We start from the raw sequence: 20,338 nt of genomic DNA, 5'->3' as shown, positions 1-20,338 counted from the left end.
CATCCCATCTTCAAGGCATCAAAAATCTCAGAGATCTTTACTGGGGAGGGGAGTTTCCAACTGGATTCCTCTGCTCTCTGCAGCATCCCATTTCCTGTCAAGGGAACATCTGGGTGTGACCCTCCTCCAGATTCCAGAGGTGCAAGCCCAGGGCAGCTGAGAGCAAGTCTGATGGACAGCCTGGCTCTCCTCACTCTGCACTAAGGCTCTCCCCTTTGCACTCCCGCACTCTCCATGGAGCACTTGTAGCGCAGCAGAAATATCCAGGCTGTCTGCCTTCAGAACGCACTCCTCAGGTAGGACAGGGCAACAGGAGCAAAAGCAAGAAGAGCAAAGCCCCACAGCTCTGCTCTGCAGCCGGGGGTCCTGGGAGGGACAAGGCTGAAATCTCTTGGATTTCAGGAGTGGAGTTAAACAGCGATCACTGCGGGTTCCTCTCTGCCTGTTGGGGCACAGCAGGACTGACTCCTGCAGAGCCCACAGCAGAATCCCTTGCTCCCCACTGCCCCCTCAGCCAGCAAACACCAGAGCTCCAGTCCAGGAGATGCATGAAGGTCTTTCTGGAAGTACAGATGGTTAGGGGGCGTGCGGTTTCTGTCAGAAATTGAGCAAGGTTTGCCCAGATAAGTCAATCCTAACTTCTCACTAACTTTTCTTTACTGGACAGGCCCCCATTTGCAGAGGAAATAAATGTCCAACAGAAGCTTCATAACTGATTTTTTTCTCCTGGCATTCGCAGACAGACGGGAGCTGCAGCTCTTGCACTTCTGGCTCTTCCTGGGCATCTACCTGGCTGCCCTCCTGGGCAACAGCCTCATCATCACCGCCATCGCCTGTGACCACCACCTGCACACCCCCATGTACTTCTTCCTCCTCAACCTCTCCCTCCTCGACCTGGGCTCCATCTCCACCACTCTCCCCAAAGCCATGCACAATTCCCTCTGGGACAACAGGGACATCTCCTACTCAGGATGTTCTGCTCAAGTCTTTTTCCTTCTCTTCTTGATCTCAGCAGAGTTTTCTCTCCTCACCATCATGTCCTATGACCGCTACGTTGCCATCTGCAAACCCCTGCACTACGGGACCCTCCTGGGCAGTAGAGCTTGTGTCCACATGGCAGCAGCTGCCTGGGGCACTGGGTTTCTCTATGCTGTGCTGCACACGGCCAACACATTTTCACTACCACTCTGCAAGGGCAATGCTGTGGACCAGTTCTTCTGTGAAATCCCTCAGATCCTCAAGCTCTCCTGCTCACAGTCCTACCTCAGGGAAGTTGGGCTTATCATGGTTAGTGTCTGTTTAGCTTTTGGATGTTTTGTTTTCATTGTGGTGTCCTATGTGCAGATCTTCAGGGCCGTGCTGAGGATCCCTTCTGAGCAGGGACGGCACAAAGCCTTTTCCACATGCCTCCCTCACCTGGCCGTGGTCGCCCTGTTTGTCAGCACTTCATTTTTTGCCTACCTGAAGCCCCCCTCTATCTCCTCCCCATCTCTGGATCTGGTGGTGTCATTTCTGTATTCGGATCTGCCTCCAGCTGTGAACCCCTTAATTTACAGCATGAGGAACCAGGAGCTCAGGGATGCCTTGAGGAAGCTGTTTTCATGGACATTTTGCAGCAGTGATAAGCAGCCCATCTCTCTCCACAAATGATTTCCAATGTATCCCACAATAGGGCTGAGAGTTTTATTCTTTCCTATATTATTATTAGTATTACTACTGCTTATGTTTCAATTATCATCATCATATTGTTACTGACTTGATATGTTATTGATTTAATATAGATTAGTATTAACTTGTTTAATTTTAATAGGAATGTAGAATTATAGGAGATATTTAGTAAAAATCATATGCTGCATTTGCACTCTATCCAGGAACCGAGGCTACTACGAACTCCCCTGTACAGCCCTGTACCAAGGCCGAAAGAATTGGTCAGAATCTCCTAGTGGGAACATTTAGAACTATAGATAACAGGCTTACGATTCAAGATAATTTTACATATAAGGTATTTAATAACCTGAAAGAATGCAGAGAGATGTCAGAATCCAAATTAATGGGAAAATGGGGAAATCGGCTGAAGCAACATATAAGTTTAAGCCAAGAAACAGCGTCCTCAAGCAATAGGTAACTCCGACAGGGGGAGATCGCGACCACCGACTCATTAACCACCGACTCACATTACACCCCAGACCCATTTCCAGGTGTTTCTGGACTCTACTGCGCAGAATCGGAAATAGGAGGAGAGTATGATAATGATTTCCAGGAATTGTTATGTTTATGCATGAATACTTAATGAATATGTATGAATGGGTTCTATATAAGATGTATGATTTTGGTGCATGGTGTGCGTCGTTGGTGAAAGGATTCACCCGCGCACCCGGCCGTCAATAAAGAAGTGTCTGCTTATCTACATTAAATTGGTGTTGATAAGTTTTATTCCGAGTTTTTCAGTAACAATATCAACAACATCATTATTATCCTTGACAAGGATAATGTTCCTACACAAACATTTTGATTCATCCCCATTCTGCTGAGGCATTAATCATTTCTATTTCACTTGGAGTCGATGTAAACTTATTTCTAACTCTCTTACAGCATCTCTGTAATAAAATGAGATCTCCCTAGTAGGGCACTTGAAGGCTGGGCTCTTCTTCCAGTGTGCATGTCAAGAATAGGTCTTAGGAATTACATTCTGAAAAGAGATTTTTTATTATGATTCTCCATGGCTTCTGGAGCAGAGAGCTCCCAGTCACCATGTGACCCATTGAGGCTGGCAGCTGGACTTCAGACTCCTCTGCCAGCACCTTGTGACAGTGAAGATGGTAAGTGGGCACTGAGGAACATACACAGGCCGGTCCCACATGGGAGGTGGCAGGTGATGTCCTTCAAGAGGGGAACCTGGAGCTGGCTGAAGAGTGGAGGGATCTCCAGGGTCAGTGTGTCTGGGGTGGGCAGGGAATGGAGCCCCAAAGAGGGTGAGATTCTGTGAGGTTGAGTCACCCAAAAGTAAAGTGTTCAGTTGCAGTTTCTGCAGGTGAATGAGGACTCTGCAACCCTGTGAGAGGAAAAAGAGACCCAGCAGGCATGGGGAAGGGAGGCTGGAGAGTGATTCATGTCACCATTAGTAAAGTACAGCTGATAGAGCTGGAGATCCACCTGGTGCCTTTGGAAATGCTCCCCAGTCCCTCCAAGCACCACTGACAGGTCCTCAGGATTACACCCAGCCCGCAGCCAGACAGGGCCCTTCCCCTGCTCTCTGTGAGAGCACCAGGATCCAAGAGTGTCCAGGGGTGGCAGAGAGGGCAGTGCAGGTCCCAGCAGTTCCAGCAGTCCCTCTGGTGCCAGAGCAGCTCCCAATGGTCGGGATGGGACTCACTGAAATGTCCAGTGAGCTTATGGGGAAATAAAATCTCCATGCTAGTGATCTCCAGCTCAGCTGGAGAAAACACAGGCCAACTTCATCTAGCTGTGAAACTATCCCTGCTCAGAGCAGACGGTGGTACTAGACACATCCAGAAGTCCCTTCTGACCCAAATGAAAGGCTGTAAAGTAGAGCTGGGGACAGGGGACACTGCTGTCAGTGGCTTTTGCTGACATTGCTCAACCCTGTCCTCAGGATTTCACCTCCCAAGAGGGGACACTTTCCTGTGGGTGACAGAAGTCAAACAGGTGTGGGGAAACTACAGAAAAGTCCTCAGAAATGCTGCCAGGCATTGCAGAATCCCAGAATAGATTGAGATTGGACGCAATTGCTGGAGATCGTCTAGTCCAACCACCTGCCCAAGCAGGGTCAGCTAGAGCAGATTTCCCAGGACCACGTCCTTTTGGGTGAGTATCTCTAGGGATAGTGCCTTCCCATCCTCTCTGGGCAACCTGGTCCAGTGGACAGCAACCATGCTAGGAAAAAAGTCTTTTCTTCTGTTCAGCTACAATTTCCCATCTTTAAGTTTGTGACCATTGCCTCTTCATGTGTCACTGGGCACCACTGACAAGAGCCGGGCTCCCTCTTCTTAACAGCCTTCCCTCAGAGATTTAGAAACAGTGACAAGCTCCCCCTGAACCTTCACTTCTCCAGATTGAACAGGCTCAGCACTCTCAGCCTTTTTCCACATGAAAGACACTTCTATCCCTTAACTGCCTTTGTGGCCTTTTGCTAGACTTGCTCCAGTATCTCTTTTGTAGGGAGAAGCCCAGCACTGGACACAATACTCCAGGTGTGGCCTCACCAGCACTGAGTACAGAGGAGGGATCATCTTCCTCCACCTTATAATAACTCTTTCTATTGCAACTCAGGAGCCATTGGCCTTCTTTAACACAATGGTATGTTGCTGTCTCATGGTCACCTTGGTGTTCACCAGGACCCCTGGGTCCTTCTCTGCAGAGCATCTTTCCAGCAAGGTTGCCCCCAGCATGTGCTGGTGCCCAGGGCTATTTCTCCCCAGAGGCAGGGCTTCACATATCTCTCTGTCAGACTTCACCAGGTTCCTCTCAGTCCAGTTCTCCGGTCTCTCCAGGTCCCTCTGAATGACAGCACACCCACCTTGTGTATTAGTCACTTCTACCAGTTTGGTATCATCTGCAAACAGACTTGTGAACTTGTGGACTTGCTGTGAGGGTGCACTCTGTCATGTTGTGCAGGTCAGCAATGAAGAGGTTAAACAGGACTGGACTCAGTATTGGCCCCTGGGGTTCACCACTGGTGCCCTGCTCCCAAGTGGACTTTGTGCTCTTGGCCATGGCCTGTTTCCAGGCCACCTCACTCTGCCTATCAGGATGTGATGGGATGCAGCGTGAAAAGAACTGTTAATACGGAGGTGAAACACCTTCCCTGCTCTGCCCTCATCCACCAGCCGAGGCATCTCATTGCTGTGCTGGGTTAACCGTGGCTAATCACCAAACTGCCACCCAGCTGCTCGCTCACTGCCTCTCCCACCCCAGCGGGATGGGGGAGAAAATAGGAAGAATGGGAATGAGAAAGCTGCTGGGTGGGGACAAGGACAGGGAGATCACTTCCCATTTCCCATTGTGTGCAAGATCTGACTTGGAGGAAAGCAACTCAATTTATTGTCAGTTAAAAAAAAAAAAAAAAGATTTAATTATGAATTCAGGTAGTAATGGAAAAAAGACAAATATTAAAACAAAACTTTTCCTCCTTCCTGCCCCAGGATCAGCCTCACTCCTTCACTCCAAGCTTCTCTCCCCCATCCCGAGCAGTGCAGGGGCATTTGGGATTGGGGGTCACAACCAGTACATAACAGTTTTTCTCTTCTTCTCCTTCGTTCCCACAGTTTTTCTCTGCCCTGACACTAATCCTCCATGGGCTGCAGGGAAGATCTGCTCCACCGTGGAGCGCCTTCTCCTCTTTCTCAAACCTTTGTGTTCCCTCCATAGTTTCTTAATATATTTGTTCCCTCCACCTCTACCAGTCTGGTGTTTTCTGCCCTTTCTTGAATATGTTTTCAGAGAGGCACGACCACTTTTGTTGATGGGCTGATCTGTGTCCTGTGTTGAGACTGTTGTGGAGCTGGAAACAGATCTGTGTGGCACAGGGCAACCCCTGGCCTCGTCCCACAGAGCCACCCTTGCAGCCCCTCCAGCTACCAACCCCTTGTCACATACACCCCATACAGTCACCCACTGTGGAAAGGGCAGGTGCAAAAGACTTTTTTTTTTCTGTTGAACTATGGTTAACTTTATTGTTCTCTGTTGGCAGTTAAGAAACAACTTCCTGTGAGTGTGTGCAGGCAGTTCTCCAAATAGAGCAGGTGGGAATTGGTGCAAATGAGCTGCAACCTTCAGCTACAGACAGAAAGACTGGATCTGAAAAAGCCCAGGGGGCTGAGAAGAGAGACCTCAGTGGTGGGGACACAGTGACAAAGGTTGGCCATAGAGTGTGTGACCTCCCTGAGCTTGCTTTTCCTGCATGCTTTTTCAGACTCCATCAGGGCACATGCAGAGTCAGTATAAATTAGAGAATGCAGACATTTCTTGATCTGGAAGATGAAAACTGAAGAAAATTGCAAAAAAAACTTTTAAAAATTATTTAATATGGAAATCACCTGGTTTTATGCTACAGTCTGGAAATGTCTCTATTTGCAAGAATTCAAGAATTCATAAAAGTTATGCACAGAGATGTTGCTCTTTAGAGCACACAGCTGTCTCCACCACAAGCTGTCCTACAGCGTCTTGCATCTCTGTCTGTTCCTCACCAGGCTGTAGACACCAACACAGCTACCCCACCTCTCTCTCACCCCAACATCTCCCCTCCTTTACTGATGTCTCTCCATTGTTGCTGCTTTCGTTGCTCCAGCAGGTTCCAAGCTCTGTCAGCTCTCCTTCAAGGGTGCATTGCTGAGAGGCTGCTGAAACTTGTCCAACCCTTGGAATGTTACTCCAGCTGCTCTTCCACATGAGCACCACTGATACTGCCCCAGGACACCTGGAAAGTGTCAAGCATGACGACATGACACTGGACACAATGTTCAAAGGCATTTGGGCAGAAGTGATTTTCTTCTCAGTCCTGCTGGTGGGTGGAAAGGGGAACAGACCCTGCAGGTAGACAATTGGTTGTGCCATTGGTGTTAGTAATGGGTTTCTATGACCTTGAGACCCTCCCTGAGGAAGAGATGGGATTCACCTGATGAAGTGGGACAAAACTATCCTTGCTAAAAGACTGGGCATCGTATTAAGAAGACTTTAAACTGAAAGGGTGGATGTGATACCGTAAAGGCCGGTCGGAGAAGAACTCTCTAAAACTCAAAAGTGAGAGTGTTAAAAAGCAGGCATTCTTTATTACGGCGCCGGGTGCACGGGGGATCTCTCCACCAAACGTGCACACCTAGGCCAGCAAATTCACGACTTAAATGCAGGTAGCTTATACATATTCATGAGGTCTTACAATACAAACATACATATTCACAACAAAATGTAATTAGTTCTAAAGTCCTTGTGTCAACAGTTCTTTCCGCCTTATCTTGAAACATGATGCTATCCTTGAAATAGTAGTCATCCGTTAAGTCATAAACGTATCAATATTGTCGTGCTTTCTTCCATCTTATCGGAAACATGATGCGATGTGTATCCTTGAGTGGAGCCATCCCTCCTAGTTCCCGCGTTTGATGTGTGATGCACATCCTCTTGGTAATTGGTCCCCAAGTTTGATATGTGGTGCGAAACCTTGAATGGGGAGTCATCCTCTTGAATTTACAGTTCACAGATGTCCTTCATCTCCGGGGGTACACACAGATGTCCTCCATCTCCAGGGGTACAGATGTCCACTCTCTTTGGGTACACACAGATGTTCTTCGTCAGTGTCAGAGGCCCCAGTCTCACTTCACTAAGTCATAAAATGCCTGTATATCTCTTGTCACCCTAATGCTACATCCTACCACATCCTCTGTCCTTGGGCCCCCTATCTTTATTTATGTATGCTTGTGTTCTTTGTTTTCACAGTTCCGAAATGCCTTGCTCTTACAGCTCAGAAAGGATTTTTAGTTTAAATGAACAGCTTAAGTTTAATATGGTTAACTATTCTATAGTTATATTTGATTTTCTTTATATTCCTATATCAGATGAAAGGAGAAAATGGCTGATAATCACATGAGGAATTGGTGGACAGGCTTTTAAGGAAAGGGTATCTTATGATGAGATCACAAGTGACATGTTAATAAACAAAAGAGAGTTTAGGAGGAAACACCTCAAACATGCACATAAATAAGGAGATGCTTACAGAACATCACAATGGAAATGCTCTCCTGCCCTTTCTGGGAGATCAGCATGACTGGACACCTCTTTTCAGAGCTTGCACAGTAATTCTCACAGCGTGAAGAGAAAACAAGAGGAATTAGATGTCTGTGTGCAGTTACAGAGCTCTAGTCTCATTTGGATAACAAAGATGTGGGGCATTGCTGACACCACTGCAGTGCTGCGATGGATGGATGCTGGCGTTTTAGAAGGACAGGCTGAAAAGGTGAGGGAGGGGAGCTGCCCTGCCCATGAGAGAGCAGTGGGAATGCATGGAGCTCTGCCTGGGAAGAGGTGATGCGTCAGCTGAGAAGCAATGGATTAGTGGGCAGAGCCACGTGGGCTACACTGTAGTGAGTATCTGCTATAGGCAATCAGGACAATTAGGGAAGAAGCAGATGAGGCCTTCTTCAGACGTTCACAGGTTTGGCTCCTCATGGGGACTTAAAACCCCTTGATCTCTGCCAGAAGGGAAACACAGCAGGGCACAAGCTGTCAAGAAGATTTCTCAAGGGTAACCATGATAACTTCACAAACATTGAGACATGGGGCTAGGAAATCCAGAGCCCATCTGGAGTGGAACCTGGACAGGGATTTGAAGGGCAGCAAGAAAAGATTCTAGAAGTACATCAGCAGCTGAAGGAAGGCTGGGGAAAATCTGGGACTCTGCTGAGTGGGGCAGGGGTCCTGGTGACACAGGACAAAGAAAAGACAGAGGGACTTGGTGGTAAGAGCAGACTTCAGAAACCCCAAAACCTGTGACCAGGGGAGAAATCTAGAGTATGGAAGACTTACCCTTGGAGGAGGTGTGTTAAGTTAGAGAAAATTTAGACAAATTGGACATGCACAAGTCATTGCAGCCTGACAAAATTCACCCATGAGGGTGAGGAACATAGCTGATTTCATTGCAATGCCACTATTGGTTATTTAAAGGTCTTGGGGATCAGGAGAGATTCCTGAGGTCTGGAAGAAAGAAATGTCAGCCCCATGTCCAAGAAAGGCAATGTAGCAACTGAGGCACGGACTCTCCATGGAATCCAGAAAGAAAAAAAGTTTATTGTTACAACAGTACATACTTATGCTCTCGGATGCTGTCGGTAAAGCTCTTACTTCATAGTTAACAAATCAGCAATTAGCCAGCTATCAACCTTTTCTCCTATCAGCATCAGACCACTCTAACACGCACTGTGCAGACCAATCACCTTCTTATTCACATGCTATTCTCGTGGCAGTAACTTCTCACAGTTCAGTACTTTTCCACAGTTTAGTGTTGCAGCTGTCCGTTGTTTTTCCCTGCCACCTTGGCATAGCTCAACAGCCTCTTATCTTTCTTCCAAGACCTGTTTTTCATCAAAGCCTAGATACTTCTCAGAGGCTGTGCAAGGCGGATAGGCCAATGCCTCCCACAGGCGAAAAGGAGGATCCAGGGGATCCAGTCAGCCCTTCTGCCATAGTATCCTCCTAGACAAAGTTTGGTCTAAATAAGTGGAAAAGGACGTGCATTTAGAACTGGCTCAGTGGCTGAACCCAGAGGGCTGTGGTCATGGGCACAAAGTCCATCTAGAGGCCAGTTGCTAGTGGTGTGTCCCAGGAATCAGTGAAGAGTGTTTAACTTCTTCATTCTGTGACCTAGATGACGGGACTGAGTGCACCCTCCAGAAGCTTGAGGATGACACAACATTAGGGAGGAGTGCTGCCTACACCAGGTAGTGTCACTGCCATTGAGAGGGACCTGGACAGGCTGGTGAACTGGGCTGAGAGGAACCTCACAGAGGTTGACCAAGAGAATGCAAAGTCCTCCCCCTGGGGAGGAATAAACCCATGTACTGGTACATGTTGGTGTCTGAGTGACTGGAAAGGAGCTTTGTGAGGAAGGACCTTGTGCTCCAGGTGGACAACAAGCTGAACATGAGCCAGCAGTGCATGCTTGTGGCAAAGGCGGCCACCAGCCTCCTGTGCTGCATTAGGAAGAGTGCTGCTGGGGGTGGGGGCAGTTATCCTGCCGTTTCACTCAGCACTGATGAGACCACTTCTGGAGTGTTGGGGCCAGTGCAGGGCACCCCAGTACGAGAAAGACATGGACTTGCTTCAGAAAGTCCATCTTAGGGCCAAAGAAGTTTATTAAGTGACTAGAGCATCTCTCTAGAGTTCCCTGAAAGAGCTGGGACTGTTTAGCCTGAAAACAAGAAGGCTCAAGGGGGATCTCATCACTGTGCACAAATATGTGAAGGGAGGGTGTAAAGAATCACAGTCTGGTTGAGGTTGGAATGGGACCTCTGGAAATCATCTGGTCCAACCCTTTTGAATAGCTCCAAGGATGCCGAGCCCATAATTTCCCTGGGTAACCTGTGCCAGTGCTTGGCCACAGTGAAAAAACATTTCTTGATTTTCTGAGAGAATCCCCTGTGTTGCCTTGTGTGCCCACTGCCTCTGGTCCTGTCACTGAGCACCACTGAAAAGAGCCTGGCTCCACCTCTGTGCACCCTCCCTTCAGCTGTTTCTAGACTCTAATAAAGTCCCCCCTGAGCCTTCTCTTCTCTGGGCTAAACAGTCCCAACTCTCTCAGCCTTTCCTCACATGGGAGGTGCTCCAGTCCCTTCATCACCCTTGTGTATGTCCCTGTCTCTCTTCTACTGGGAAGCCCAGCACTGGACTCCAGACTCCAGGGGTGGCCTCACCAGTGCTGCATAAAGGGACCAATCACCTCTCTGTGCCTGCCCGCTGTGCACCAGTGCAGACGAGGATGCCATTCGCCCTCTTTGCCCCAAGGGCACATTACTGGCTTAGGTTCATCGTGGTGTCCACCAGGACCCCCAGGGACTTTCTGGCCAAGCTGCTTCCCAGTTGCCTGCTCCCAGCATATACCAGTGCATGGGGCTGTTCTTCCCCCAGGGACAGGACTTTGCGCTTCCCTTTGTTGAACTTCATGAGGTTCCCCTTGTCCCATTTCTCCAGCCTGTCAAGATCCCTCTGGATGGCAGCACAATGCTCTGGTGTATCAACCCCTCCTCTGCCCCATCTTCCACCTCATTAAGGAAAATGTTAAACAGGACAGCACTCAGTATGGATTCCTGGGGCACACCGCCAGCTGCTGGCCTCCAGATGGACTTTGCCCTGCTGATCACCACCCTCTGGGTCCTGCCATTCAGCCCCTTTTCCACCCACCACCCAGTCTGCTCATCCTGCACATACATCGACAGCTTCTCTGTGAGGTTCCTGTGGCAGAGACTGTTGAAATCCTTCCTGAAGTCCAGGTAGACAATATCCACTGCTCTCCCTTCATCTACCAGGCCACCACTTCATCGGAGAAGTTTATCAAATTGGTAAGCATGTAGCCATGCTGACTATTCCTGATTATTTCCTTGTCTTTAAAATGCCTGGAGATGGTTTCCAGGATTAGCAGCTCTATCCCCCTCTCAGCGGTTCAGTTGAGGCTGACCGGCCTTTTGTTCCCTGGTTCCTCCTTCTTGCCCTTCTTGAAGACAGGAGTGACATTTGCTTTCCTCCAGTGTCCAGGCTCTTCTTCCAGTCACAATAGGTAATCAGAGATCATCAAGGGTGGCCATAAAAGGACATCTGCCGGCTCCCTCAGCACTCATTGCTGCATCCCATCAGGGCCCAAGGACTTCTGTATCACCACTCCATGGCTACTTCGCCATCGGGTCAGTGTTCCTTGAGCTGATACTCTTCCATCAAGGGTACATCTTCCTTGCTCCATCTTTTCCCCCTGCTCTCTGGGACCTGGGACTCCTGAAGGCCTGTCTTCCTAGTAAAGACCAAGGCAAAGAAGACATTCAGTACCACAGCCTTTTCCATGTGTGTGTAAGCAGGTCTCATGTCTCATTGACCCATGGGCCTGATTTTCTATTGTCTTACTTTTGTCGCCTGTGTACTTACTGAAGCCACTCTTGTTGCCATTGACATCCCTGGCCAGATTCAATTCCATTTGGAGTTTAGATACTCTAACCTCATCCCTGCATGCTTGGACAAAGTTATCCACCTTCATTCCACACTCTGTATGCTTCCTTTAGTGTCTGAGTCAGAAGAGAGCTGAGGGGTCAGTAGGAGAGGGCAGAAGAATGTGGGCCAGCTCCTGGGTAAACAGAGGGTCTAAGACCAACTCCTGGAGGGATATATATTGTCTAATATTCTATATACTATATGTATAGCCCACTAACACAACCTAATACATCAACCCTTATTTGCCCTTACTCTGCTGGCTCTTGGTTTGCTTGCTTTGTACCCTCCTTTGGTCTTTTAGAGATGGTTGTCACAGTAATTCTTCTCTGGGCCAGAAATTAAATTACTACCTCCTTTTATTTCCTGTAGTACCCTGAGACTCCTCCTGCTGTTACTGTGTGAGACACACCTCAGTCAGGGTAAGCCATCAGTGCACAGACATTAACAGCTGACCAAGTGGAGCTTCTAGTCCAGGGGAGACTTGAGAAACTCAGGGATTTGGACAACAGAAACGTCTTGATGTTTCAAGGACATGTTGCCAGTCCTGCATTGGGGGGAAGAATAACCCTGTGCATCAGGGCAAGCAAGGATTTGCCGAGCTGAGCAGTGACCGTAAGGGAAGGGCCTGGGCACTAGGAGGGATGGCACATGAGCCGGTGGTGCATGCTCCCCAGGAACAAGGCCAGCTGCCTAGGAGGTTACATTAGGAAGAATGTTACAACCTAGAAAACCTGAGTTAGCTTCCCCTTCAACTCAGCACTGGTGTGGCTCCACACACACAGATGTGTCCCTCTGTGCAGCTCCTATTTTGTAGGAGTTGGGAGGAGGTGGAGAGTGCTGAGGGGAGGTCTGCAAAGATGGGGTTCAGGGCCTCAAGCACATGACCTGTGCATAGAGGCACATGACCATGTTTGGCCTAATGGCATGGAGGTTGCAGGCAGTAAAGGATTAGCCTGAGAGTGCTTGAAGGGTGGTTTCAGAGGTGATGGAACTTTTCTTTGTGGTGGAAAACAACATGAGAAAGACATAATGGAACTATGAGAATCTTGGAAGGTTGAGAACGGTCACGAAGTTAAGGAATTGTCACCCCAAGGGCAGCGTTGTGCAGCAACAAGTCACCCAGAGAGAGTTTGAACCATCCCATGGCTTCGTGTTTCAAGGAAGAGCCAGGGAGGATGGAGAGATATTCAGTGTTGGTGTGGCCTCACCTTCAGTACTGTGTGCACTGCTGGGCCTCACAACTGGAGAAGGATGTGAAGGTCCTTGAATGCATCCAGAGGAAGGCAACAAAGCTGGTGACAGAGCTAGAAGGAATGTCACATGAGGAGAGGCTGAGGACTTTGGGTTTGTCTAGAGTGGAGAAAAGGAAGCTGAGGGGTGACCTCATGGCTCTCTGCAGCTTCCTGAGGAGGGGAAATGGAGTGGGAGGTGCTGCTCTTTTCTCCCTGGGATCCAGGGATAGGACATGTGGGAATGGTTCAAAGATGTGGCAGGGGAGGTTTAGACTGGACATGAGGAAGCATTTGTTTTACCAAAAAGGTGGGCAAACACCGGAACAGGCTTCCTAGAGAGGTGGTCGAGCCCTCAAGCCCGTCAGTGTTTGAGAAGCATTTGGACAATGCTCTTAATAACAGCTTTAACGTGGTCAGCCCTGAACTGGTCAGACGGGTTGAGTAGATGGTCATTGTAGGTCCCTTACAAATGAAATAGTCTACTCTATGATTTCTTATTCTGTATCAGGAAGGGCAGTGAAATGCTGAGTTGAGAGCAAGGTGGGGAAGAATTGATGATGTTGAGAGCCTGCAGGGAAAGAACTGCAGGTGTGGGACACTGAGCACAGCCTGTGGTAGAGACAGTTGAAGGCTCTGGCATAGCTGAGAGCCCCCAACAGGGCCAAGGACTTTTCCCCCCTGCTTATGGTTGTCGCCTCTGCAGCTATGGCCCACCAGGACAAACATCAGCCTCATGGCACCAAGAACTCATGGCCATCTTGCCCCACCCAGGACAGACCCATCAGTGCCATACCGTTGTCCTGCCCTTGGTACCACACATTGCCACATGACACTGCCCCAGGAAGAGCCCTGGGCAATGGGTGAGGGACAGGATCTCCCTTCCCAGGGGCTGCGGGTCAGGCTTTGGCCCTTTGGCTTCAGCACATTAAGGCAGACTAAGCATCAGAACTACCTTTACACTGTGTTTGCTACCTCTCATTCCTGCCTCCACCTTTCTGCTCTAACCAGCCCCTGGGGAGGCTTTGTTGGGGATGGCCCTCAGTGGGACCCATTAACACTCCTTGGAACTGTAGGCGTTGCTTCTGATCTTGACTTCTTCAGCCGTTGGTTCAGGCTCCTCTCAGTGTCTGAGGCTCATGGTCTCAGCACCAAAGACACCATGGGGCTCATTAAAATGCAAAAAGCCATGTCTCTTTCAATTATTTCCTTCAGTCTTCAAGTCTTGGGTAGCTAATTGAAGAGGTCTGTGGAGTGTACGTAAAGGGGAAGTTTTCACTGAGCATTTAATAGAGCAGTATTTTTTACTATTAAGTGTCTTGTCTTTTTCAGTTTACAGCAGAAGTGATGGCAGCATTCTCTTAATTGATGTTGATGCAGGGGGTCTCCTACTGCTGTCAGGAGGGGTAGGACCAGCTCCTCCTGGAGGTCAGACACTCCATGGACAACCTGATTCCTCACCTCCCCAGCCCAGCCATTTCTCCCATCGGCCCCCTGGGACTTGCAGCATTTCTCCTGACATCAGACTTCTCCACCCCAGCTGCAGCTGGAGGTTACAGCTCCTCTGCACCAGCTCCCACGGACTTCCCTCAGAGACCTTGCTGAACACAGGCACAACAGAATTTCTCTTCACTGCAAACAAACAGAAGGAAAACATGGGAAAGTTTAACAAACAACAACCCCCACTGCTCAGCTGTGTGCTAAGGGGAAGCTGCCTCCACTGAGGTTCACCATCCCCAGGGGAGAACCTCACTAGCAATGTTTCAGACAGATGGATGGGAAATGAGAGATATGAACACAATGAAGGAGGTGGCTGAAGAGAGAATTAGACTGCTGAAAGACAAGGGCAGGCTTCTAACTCCCTGAAGCTCAGAGCTTCAGTTTCAACTAATGCACTTTCTAGAAATTCCCATTTGGTCACGGTGGAAAAACATCATCACTTTATTCAAAGTTTTCAATCATCTCAGCTGACTAAAAGTTGCGCATGTTTTTTTAAAAAGTCTCAGGCAGTTCTTCCCCTTTCCAGGCAGAGCTCAGCTGTCTGACCATAGACATCAAGTGCCCCTTGCAGACGCCCCGGTTTATCTGACGTATATCCCTGGGACTGGCCGCTGTCACACAGGCCAGGAGGTCTCCTGCAGGAGACCAGAGCCCCTCGGGAACTGCTGGTAGAGGCCGGGCAGAGGGGCCCAGGACACCTGCACTGCCACCAGGCGTCTCTTTCCCTGTGACTTAGGGCATCTGTGTCCCTGTAGCTACATCCCACCCTGGTTCTGGAAATATTTTTGCATTTAAAATCATAATTAAAAAAATTGTTCATGAAGTACTTCAAAGATTGGTATATCAAAACAAAGCAAAGCTAAACGAGGAGGACATAAACACAGAAAATTTGAAAAAAAGCCGAGAATTTTATTAAAAAATATTCTTTGATCTTCTTCTTTCCTCATTTCTTCTTTGTTTCAGTTTTATTGACATTTTCGAAACATTTCTATCATACTCAGGCCTGCAGCATAAAAGACAGATATTTCTATGTCTTGCAGAGATCCCAGCACACTAAAACCCCTCCCCACCCAGGAGCATCCTTGCCACTCCTCACCCCTTGCACAAAGAGTCACCACTAAGGTGGCAGGCTCTCTCACGTGATACGGGGAAGCTGGGTGACCACCTGCAGTGAAACACCCTGGGTTTGGGTGGCCAGATTTGCACTTGTCTCTACACATCTGTGTTACAGTGTCTGCTCAATGGGGTCTCTGGATCATCCATGAACACTCCCTTTTTATTCCCTCCAGGGTAAATGAAGAGTGACTCCTTGTTAGGTGAAGAGAGGGAGGAGACTGGTCTCCCCCAACATCAGACACCTCCCTGCAGATGTCTATGTCAAATCCAAGTTGTCTGGACTTCCCCTCCTAGTCAATGCAGAGACAGGAGTTGTCTCCACTGAGGTGTCTGGAGATCCTTTTCCTGGTGACTAGGGAATGCTCCAGAAGGGTTCCCATAGTTCCTGGGTCACCCTTCCAAGCACCCTGTGTGTACTTCACATACCCCAGAGCATCTTAGAGAGCAACAGCTGATGAATGTGGGCAAAGGAATTACTCAAATGAATTTGCTCCTTCACCTTCTATGGGACTGAGATGCGAGTGACCAGCCTGTAGTCCCATGGATGCTCCTTGTTCTCTGCCTGAAAATGGGTGCCCAGGAGCAGCCTTGCAATGACCCCAGCCAGCTCTCCCAGCACCCTTGGGCACATCCTCTCTGGTCCCATGGACCTGTGTGTGCTCAAGTGGTGCAAGTGCTCCCCAGAGACACCTTCCTCTGCCATGGTGCAGCCCTGCCTGCCCAGATGTTGGTCAGAGACTCAAGGACCAGGGAGGTCTGGGTGCAGATCTGGGAGAAGAGGACAGGAAAACGATTACTTCCTTGGCCTTTTCCAGGATTTTGCCACTACACCTCCTGTCTCACTGCACCACGAGACTATTTTTGTCAGCCGACCCCTTGTTCTGCCACTGAACTTAGAGAAGGCCTTCTGGTTGCTCTGCCCATTCCTTGCTAGTTCCAGTCCCAGATGAGCTTTCACTTTCCTGCCTCCACCCCTGTACCCCAAGGCCATGTCTGTATCTGCCTCCTGGACAGCCTGTTCCCTCTCCCACCCCTCTGCAATACCTTCTGGTGTGTGAACGCTTTAGCCAGAAGATCCCTGTCCATCCCCACCAGCCTCCAGCTAGTCCCTGCTCAACTCCCAGAACATCAGACTCAGGTGTTGCTGGGATTTGATGTTGTTGTTCTCAAAGATGCAAGAGGGCTCCATGGATCTTGGCTCTCCAGGATCCTGCCAAGCAGATGCTGAACCGTGTGAAATGTGCTGTGCTGCAGGCCAAGGCTGTCATTCTGCTGTTTGTCTTTTTCCTCTGCCATGGTCACTGCAGCCATGGCTGCCCTCAGCATTCACATCCTCATCCAGTTCTGCCTTGTTCATGACTATCAGAGTGCAGCCCTAGTCAGGCATCACCTGCCTGTGTCCAAAAAGGGAGGGGTGAGGCAGGGGAAAGGTCCCTGTCTGGGTGCTGGCTCTGGACACTTCTGTTCCAGCCCCCCGACCAGCTGCAGCAGGCAGGAGGGCAGGTCACACTCATGGACACCCTGCTCAGCCCTGTCTGCTCTGGAGCAGACCTGACACCAAGCAGCATCTCCCCTCAGAACCACAGCTGGGACTGCAAGTTGGAGGTGGTTCACCTGGAAAGAAGTGCCCAGGAGTGAGCCAATACCCAGGCTGTGTGAGGGCTGAGCAGGTGCCTGGAGGCCCAGACAATGAAGGAACCAAGTGTTTTAAATTTCTGTGAGGATGAATTACAGTGGAGGAGGTTGAAGACCCACTGTCAACTGCAGGAGGAGCCTGTACCAGCAAGAGTGGACAGACACCCAAACAGCAGTTGTCTGAAACAAGGGGAAACAAATGCAAGGTGGAGTCCACGTGGCATGGGAATGCACCAGAAGGAGAAACTCCTTGCTGTCCATGAACAGTGGGAATGTATTTCAGTCACAGGTGTCATTCAGCTTCCCTGATTCCGAGAACCTACGAATAGGAGCTTCAGGGTGCAGACCATGGCTTTTGGGGGTGTTAAAGCTGGAGGCAGTGAGGTGCAGGGGTAATGTAGAGCTGTCTGAGGCAGTGCCTCCTAGGCTCCCCTTGCAGTCAGTGGAGTGGAGGAGATGTTCACCTGACTTGTCTTAGCTGATCACATAAAATACAGGATGAGCAGTGCCCCATAAACATCTGCACTTACTGGATAAGAGCTCATAGGATAATGTACCGGGTCTGGCTGAGCTGGAATTGGTTTTCCCCTGTAGCAGCCCTCATGGTGCTGTGTTTTATGTTGGGAGCTGGCAGGGTGTTGATAGCACATGGGTGTTGTAGCTACTGCTGGGTAGTGCTTACACAGAACCAAGGCTCTTTCCAACATTTTCCCCTCCCAGTGGGACAGAGTGGGCAAGATCTTGGGAGGGGACACAACCAGGACAGCTGACCCCAACTGACCAAAGGGATATTCCAGACCATACAAAATCTGCTTGAGTATAAAGCTGGGAAAAAGGAGGAGGTGGGGCGGTGTCACCCTTGGTCCTCTGTGGTAACCGCTACGCGTATTGGAGCCCTGCTTCCTGAGAAGGCCCAACAGTGCCTGTTTTCTTTTTGCTTCCATGCGTGGGCCTTGCTTTGCTTTGCTTACATTAAACATGATTTTCTTCTACCCACAAGGGTTGTTTTTTTCCTATCTTATTTTCTTTCCCCCTTTTGCCCTGTTGAGAAAAAAAAAAAAAAAAAGGGGGGGGGGGGGGGAAGTGATAGGTCGACTTATAGGTCAACTTGGTGGCTACCTGGCAGTTAGCCAAGGTCAAACCACCACATCCATGGACCCCAGAACCTCTCTGATTGCTCTGACACTTTTGAGGGCACAGTGCAGAATCACAGGCGAGGGTGACATAGTGAACAGGAGCACTTGCAATAAGCCTGTCCAAGGCAGCTGAGATGAGTCTCCCTGGGAGAGTGGGGGTTGTTCCTGGAGACACAGACAGAAGTGTCAGGGCTCTGTCAGGTGTGCACATCTCAGCTGGCCTCATGTACTCATCTTACATGCAGGAGTGTTCAGAGACATGAGTCCTTCCCTTGCACACGCAGAGGCAGTGAATTGCAGGAGTTGCAGTGTCTCTCTGGCCTCCTGCTGCCACTGCCAGAGGCTGGGAGGCCCCTCAGCCCTGTGGTGATCACCCTGCTCTGCACTCGTGTGAGATGCCCCACAGCATGAGAAATGGACTCAGGGACTTTGGTTCAAGGAAACACCTCCCAGTGATTCATTCAGGTGGTTTCCCAGGGGATGTTACTGTCAATGTGAAGTGACCTCATGACACCATCCCACACACCATCATGGCACCCCCAGGAATAGCTGATGGCATTTGTGCTCTCTCACCTCACACACATGACATACATGCTTACATCTCCTCCATACAGTGCAAACATGGACTTCTGACCTACTCATTTAGTGTCTCTCCATGAAGGGAGAAAGAACCTCCCCAGTCTGGGGTGAGAGGCCAGTGCTGCAAATGGTGGTTCAGAGGGGCTAGAGCATGATGATTGCCCTGGGGCAGTGTCATGGTTTTACCCCAGCCAGCATCTGAGCCCCACACAGCTACTCACTCACTTCCCTGGGTGCGATGAGGGACAGGATCACAAGGGTAAAAGTGAGAAAACTCATGGGTTGAGATAAAGACAGTTTAACAGGTAAAGAAAAAGCCACACATGTAAGCAAAGGAAAACATGGAATTCATTCACTTCTTTCCATTTGCAGAGTTTCAGCCATCTCCAGAACATCAGGGCTCCATCACATGTAACGGTGACTTGGGAAGACAAAAGCCATAACTCTGAATGTCCCCATGTTCATCCTTCTTCCCCCAGCTTTATATAACTGAGCATGATGTCATAAGGTATAGAATATCCTTTGGTCAGTCGGGGTCAGCTGTCCAGACTGTGTCCCCTCTCAGCTCCTTGTGCACCCCCAGCTTGCTCACTGGTGGGGTGGGGTGAGGAGCAGAACAGGCCTTGACTCTGTGTAAGCCCTGCTCAGCAATAATGAAAACATCCCTGCATTATCAACACTGTTTTCAGCACAAATCTAGGAAGAAAATTAACTCTATCCCAGCCAAACCAGCACAGGCAGCTTCCCCAGTGTGTCCTGTGAACACAGACACAGACAAGACCCTGGTCCTTCAGGTCTCTCCCAGGAGGCCTGGCTGTGCGAGGACACTGCTGTGTGCCCCCACCCTGCAAATCACACTGTTTAGCTCTTCACTGGTGTTTTCATCTGTGGGCCAATTCCTTGGGCATGTTCTTGAGATCAGGTCTGGAAGAAGAGCTCAGTCTTCACTGCCCTGAGGAGATCCTCTTTCATGATAGAACCACTCTTATGGAGGACAGTTCTGTCACAGAAGTGCCCATTGCCTGTCCCTGCCTGCAGTCACAGGACTGTCACACAGCAGAAGTGTGACCAAGCTGCCAGAACACTCAGGCCTTACACCAAACTGAAGGGGTGAGAAGAAAAGTGTGGAAGTGGAAAAAGAACATCTCTTGAAGACCAAGTGCTCCCTGGCAGGGCCGACATGCCAGGACTCTCTTCCCCTCCACATCTGCACACAGGAATTTTTCTTGCAGGTCCATAAAGTCTTAGAGGAAGGATCTCAGAAAAACAAAAAATCACTGCAGGTCCTTTATTTTGTTAAAACACACAGATATCATGGCTCGTCACTTTTTCAGCCACTCACTCAGAAAAGAAAAGCAGATAATGAATTAGAAAGGGGATGAAAACATTAAAAGTAAAACAACAACAGAAAATGCTGACAGTCTGGGCCTGTAGAGAGTTATA

At 49.3% G+C, this 20,338-nt stretch overlaps 1 protein-coding gene across 1 annotated transcript; it reads left to right on the top strand.

The window, feature by feature from the left end:
* Positions 1-633: 633 nt before the first annotated feature.
* Positions 634-1,650, top strand: LOC141917295 (olfactory receptor 14A16-like). The gene has a single exon (XM_074810405.1). It carries the CDS (start codon positions 691-693, stop codon positions 1,648-1,650), a length of 960 nt encoding a protein of 319 aa, XP_074666506.1. The 5' UTR covers positions 634-690.
* Positions 1,651-20,338: the final 18,688 nt, after the last annotated feature.

The sequence above is a fragment of the Strix aluco genome, chromosome 36 (assembly GCF_031877795.1).
Source record: "Strix aluco isolate bStrAlu1 chromosome 36, bStrAlu1.hap1, whole genome shotgun sequence".
NCBI lineage: Eukaryota > Metazoa > Chordata > Aves > Strigiformes > Strigidae > Strix > Strix aluco.
Note: the sequence above shows the minus strand (reverse complement) of the source record. Positions and strands in the feature narration are given on the sequence as shown.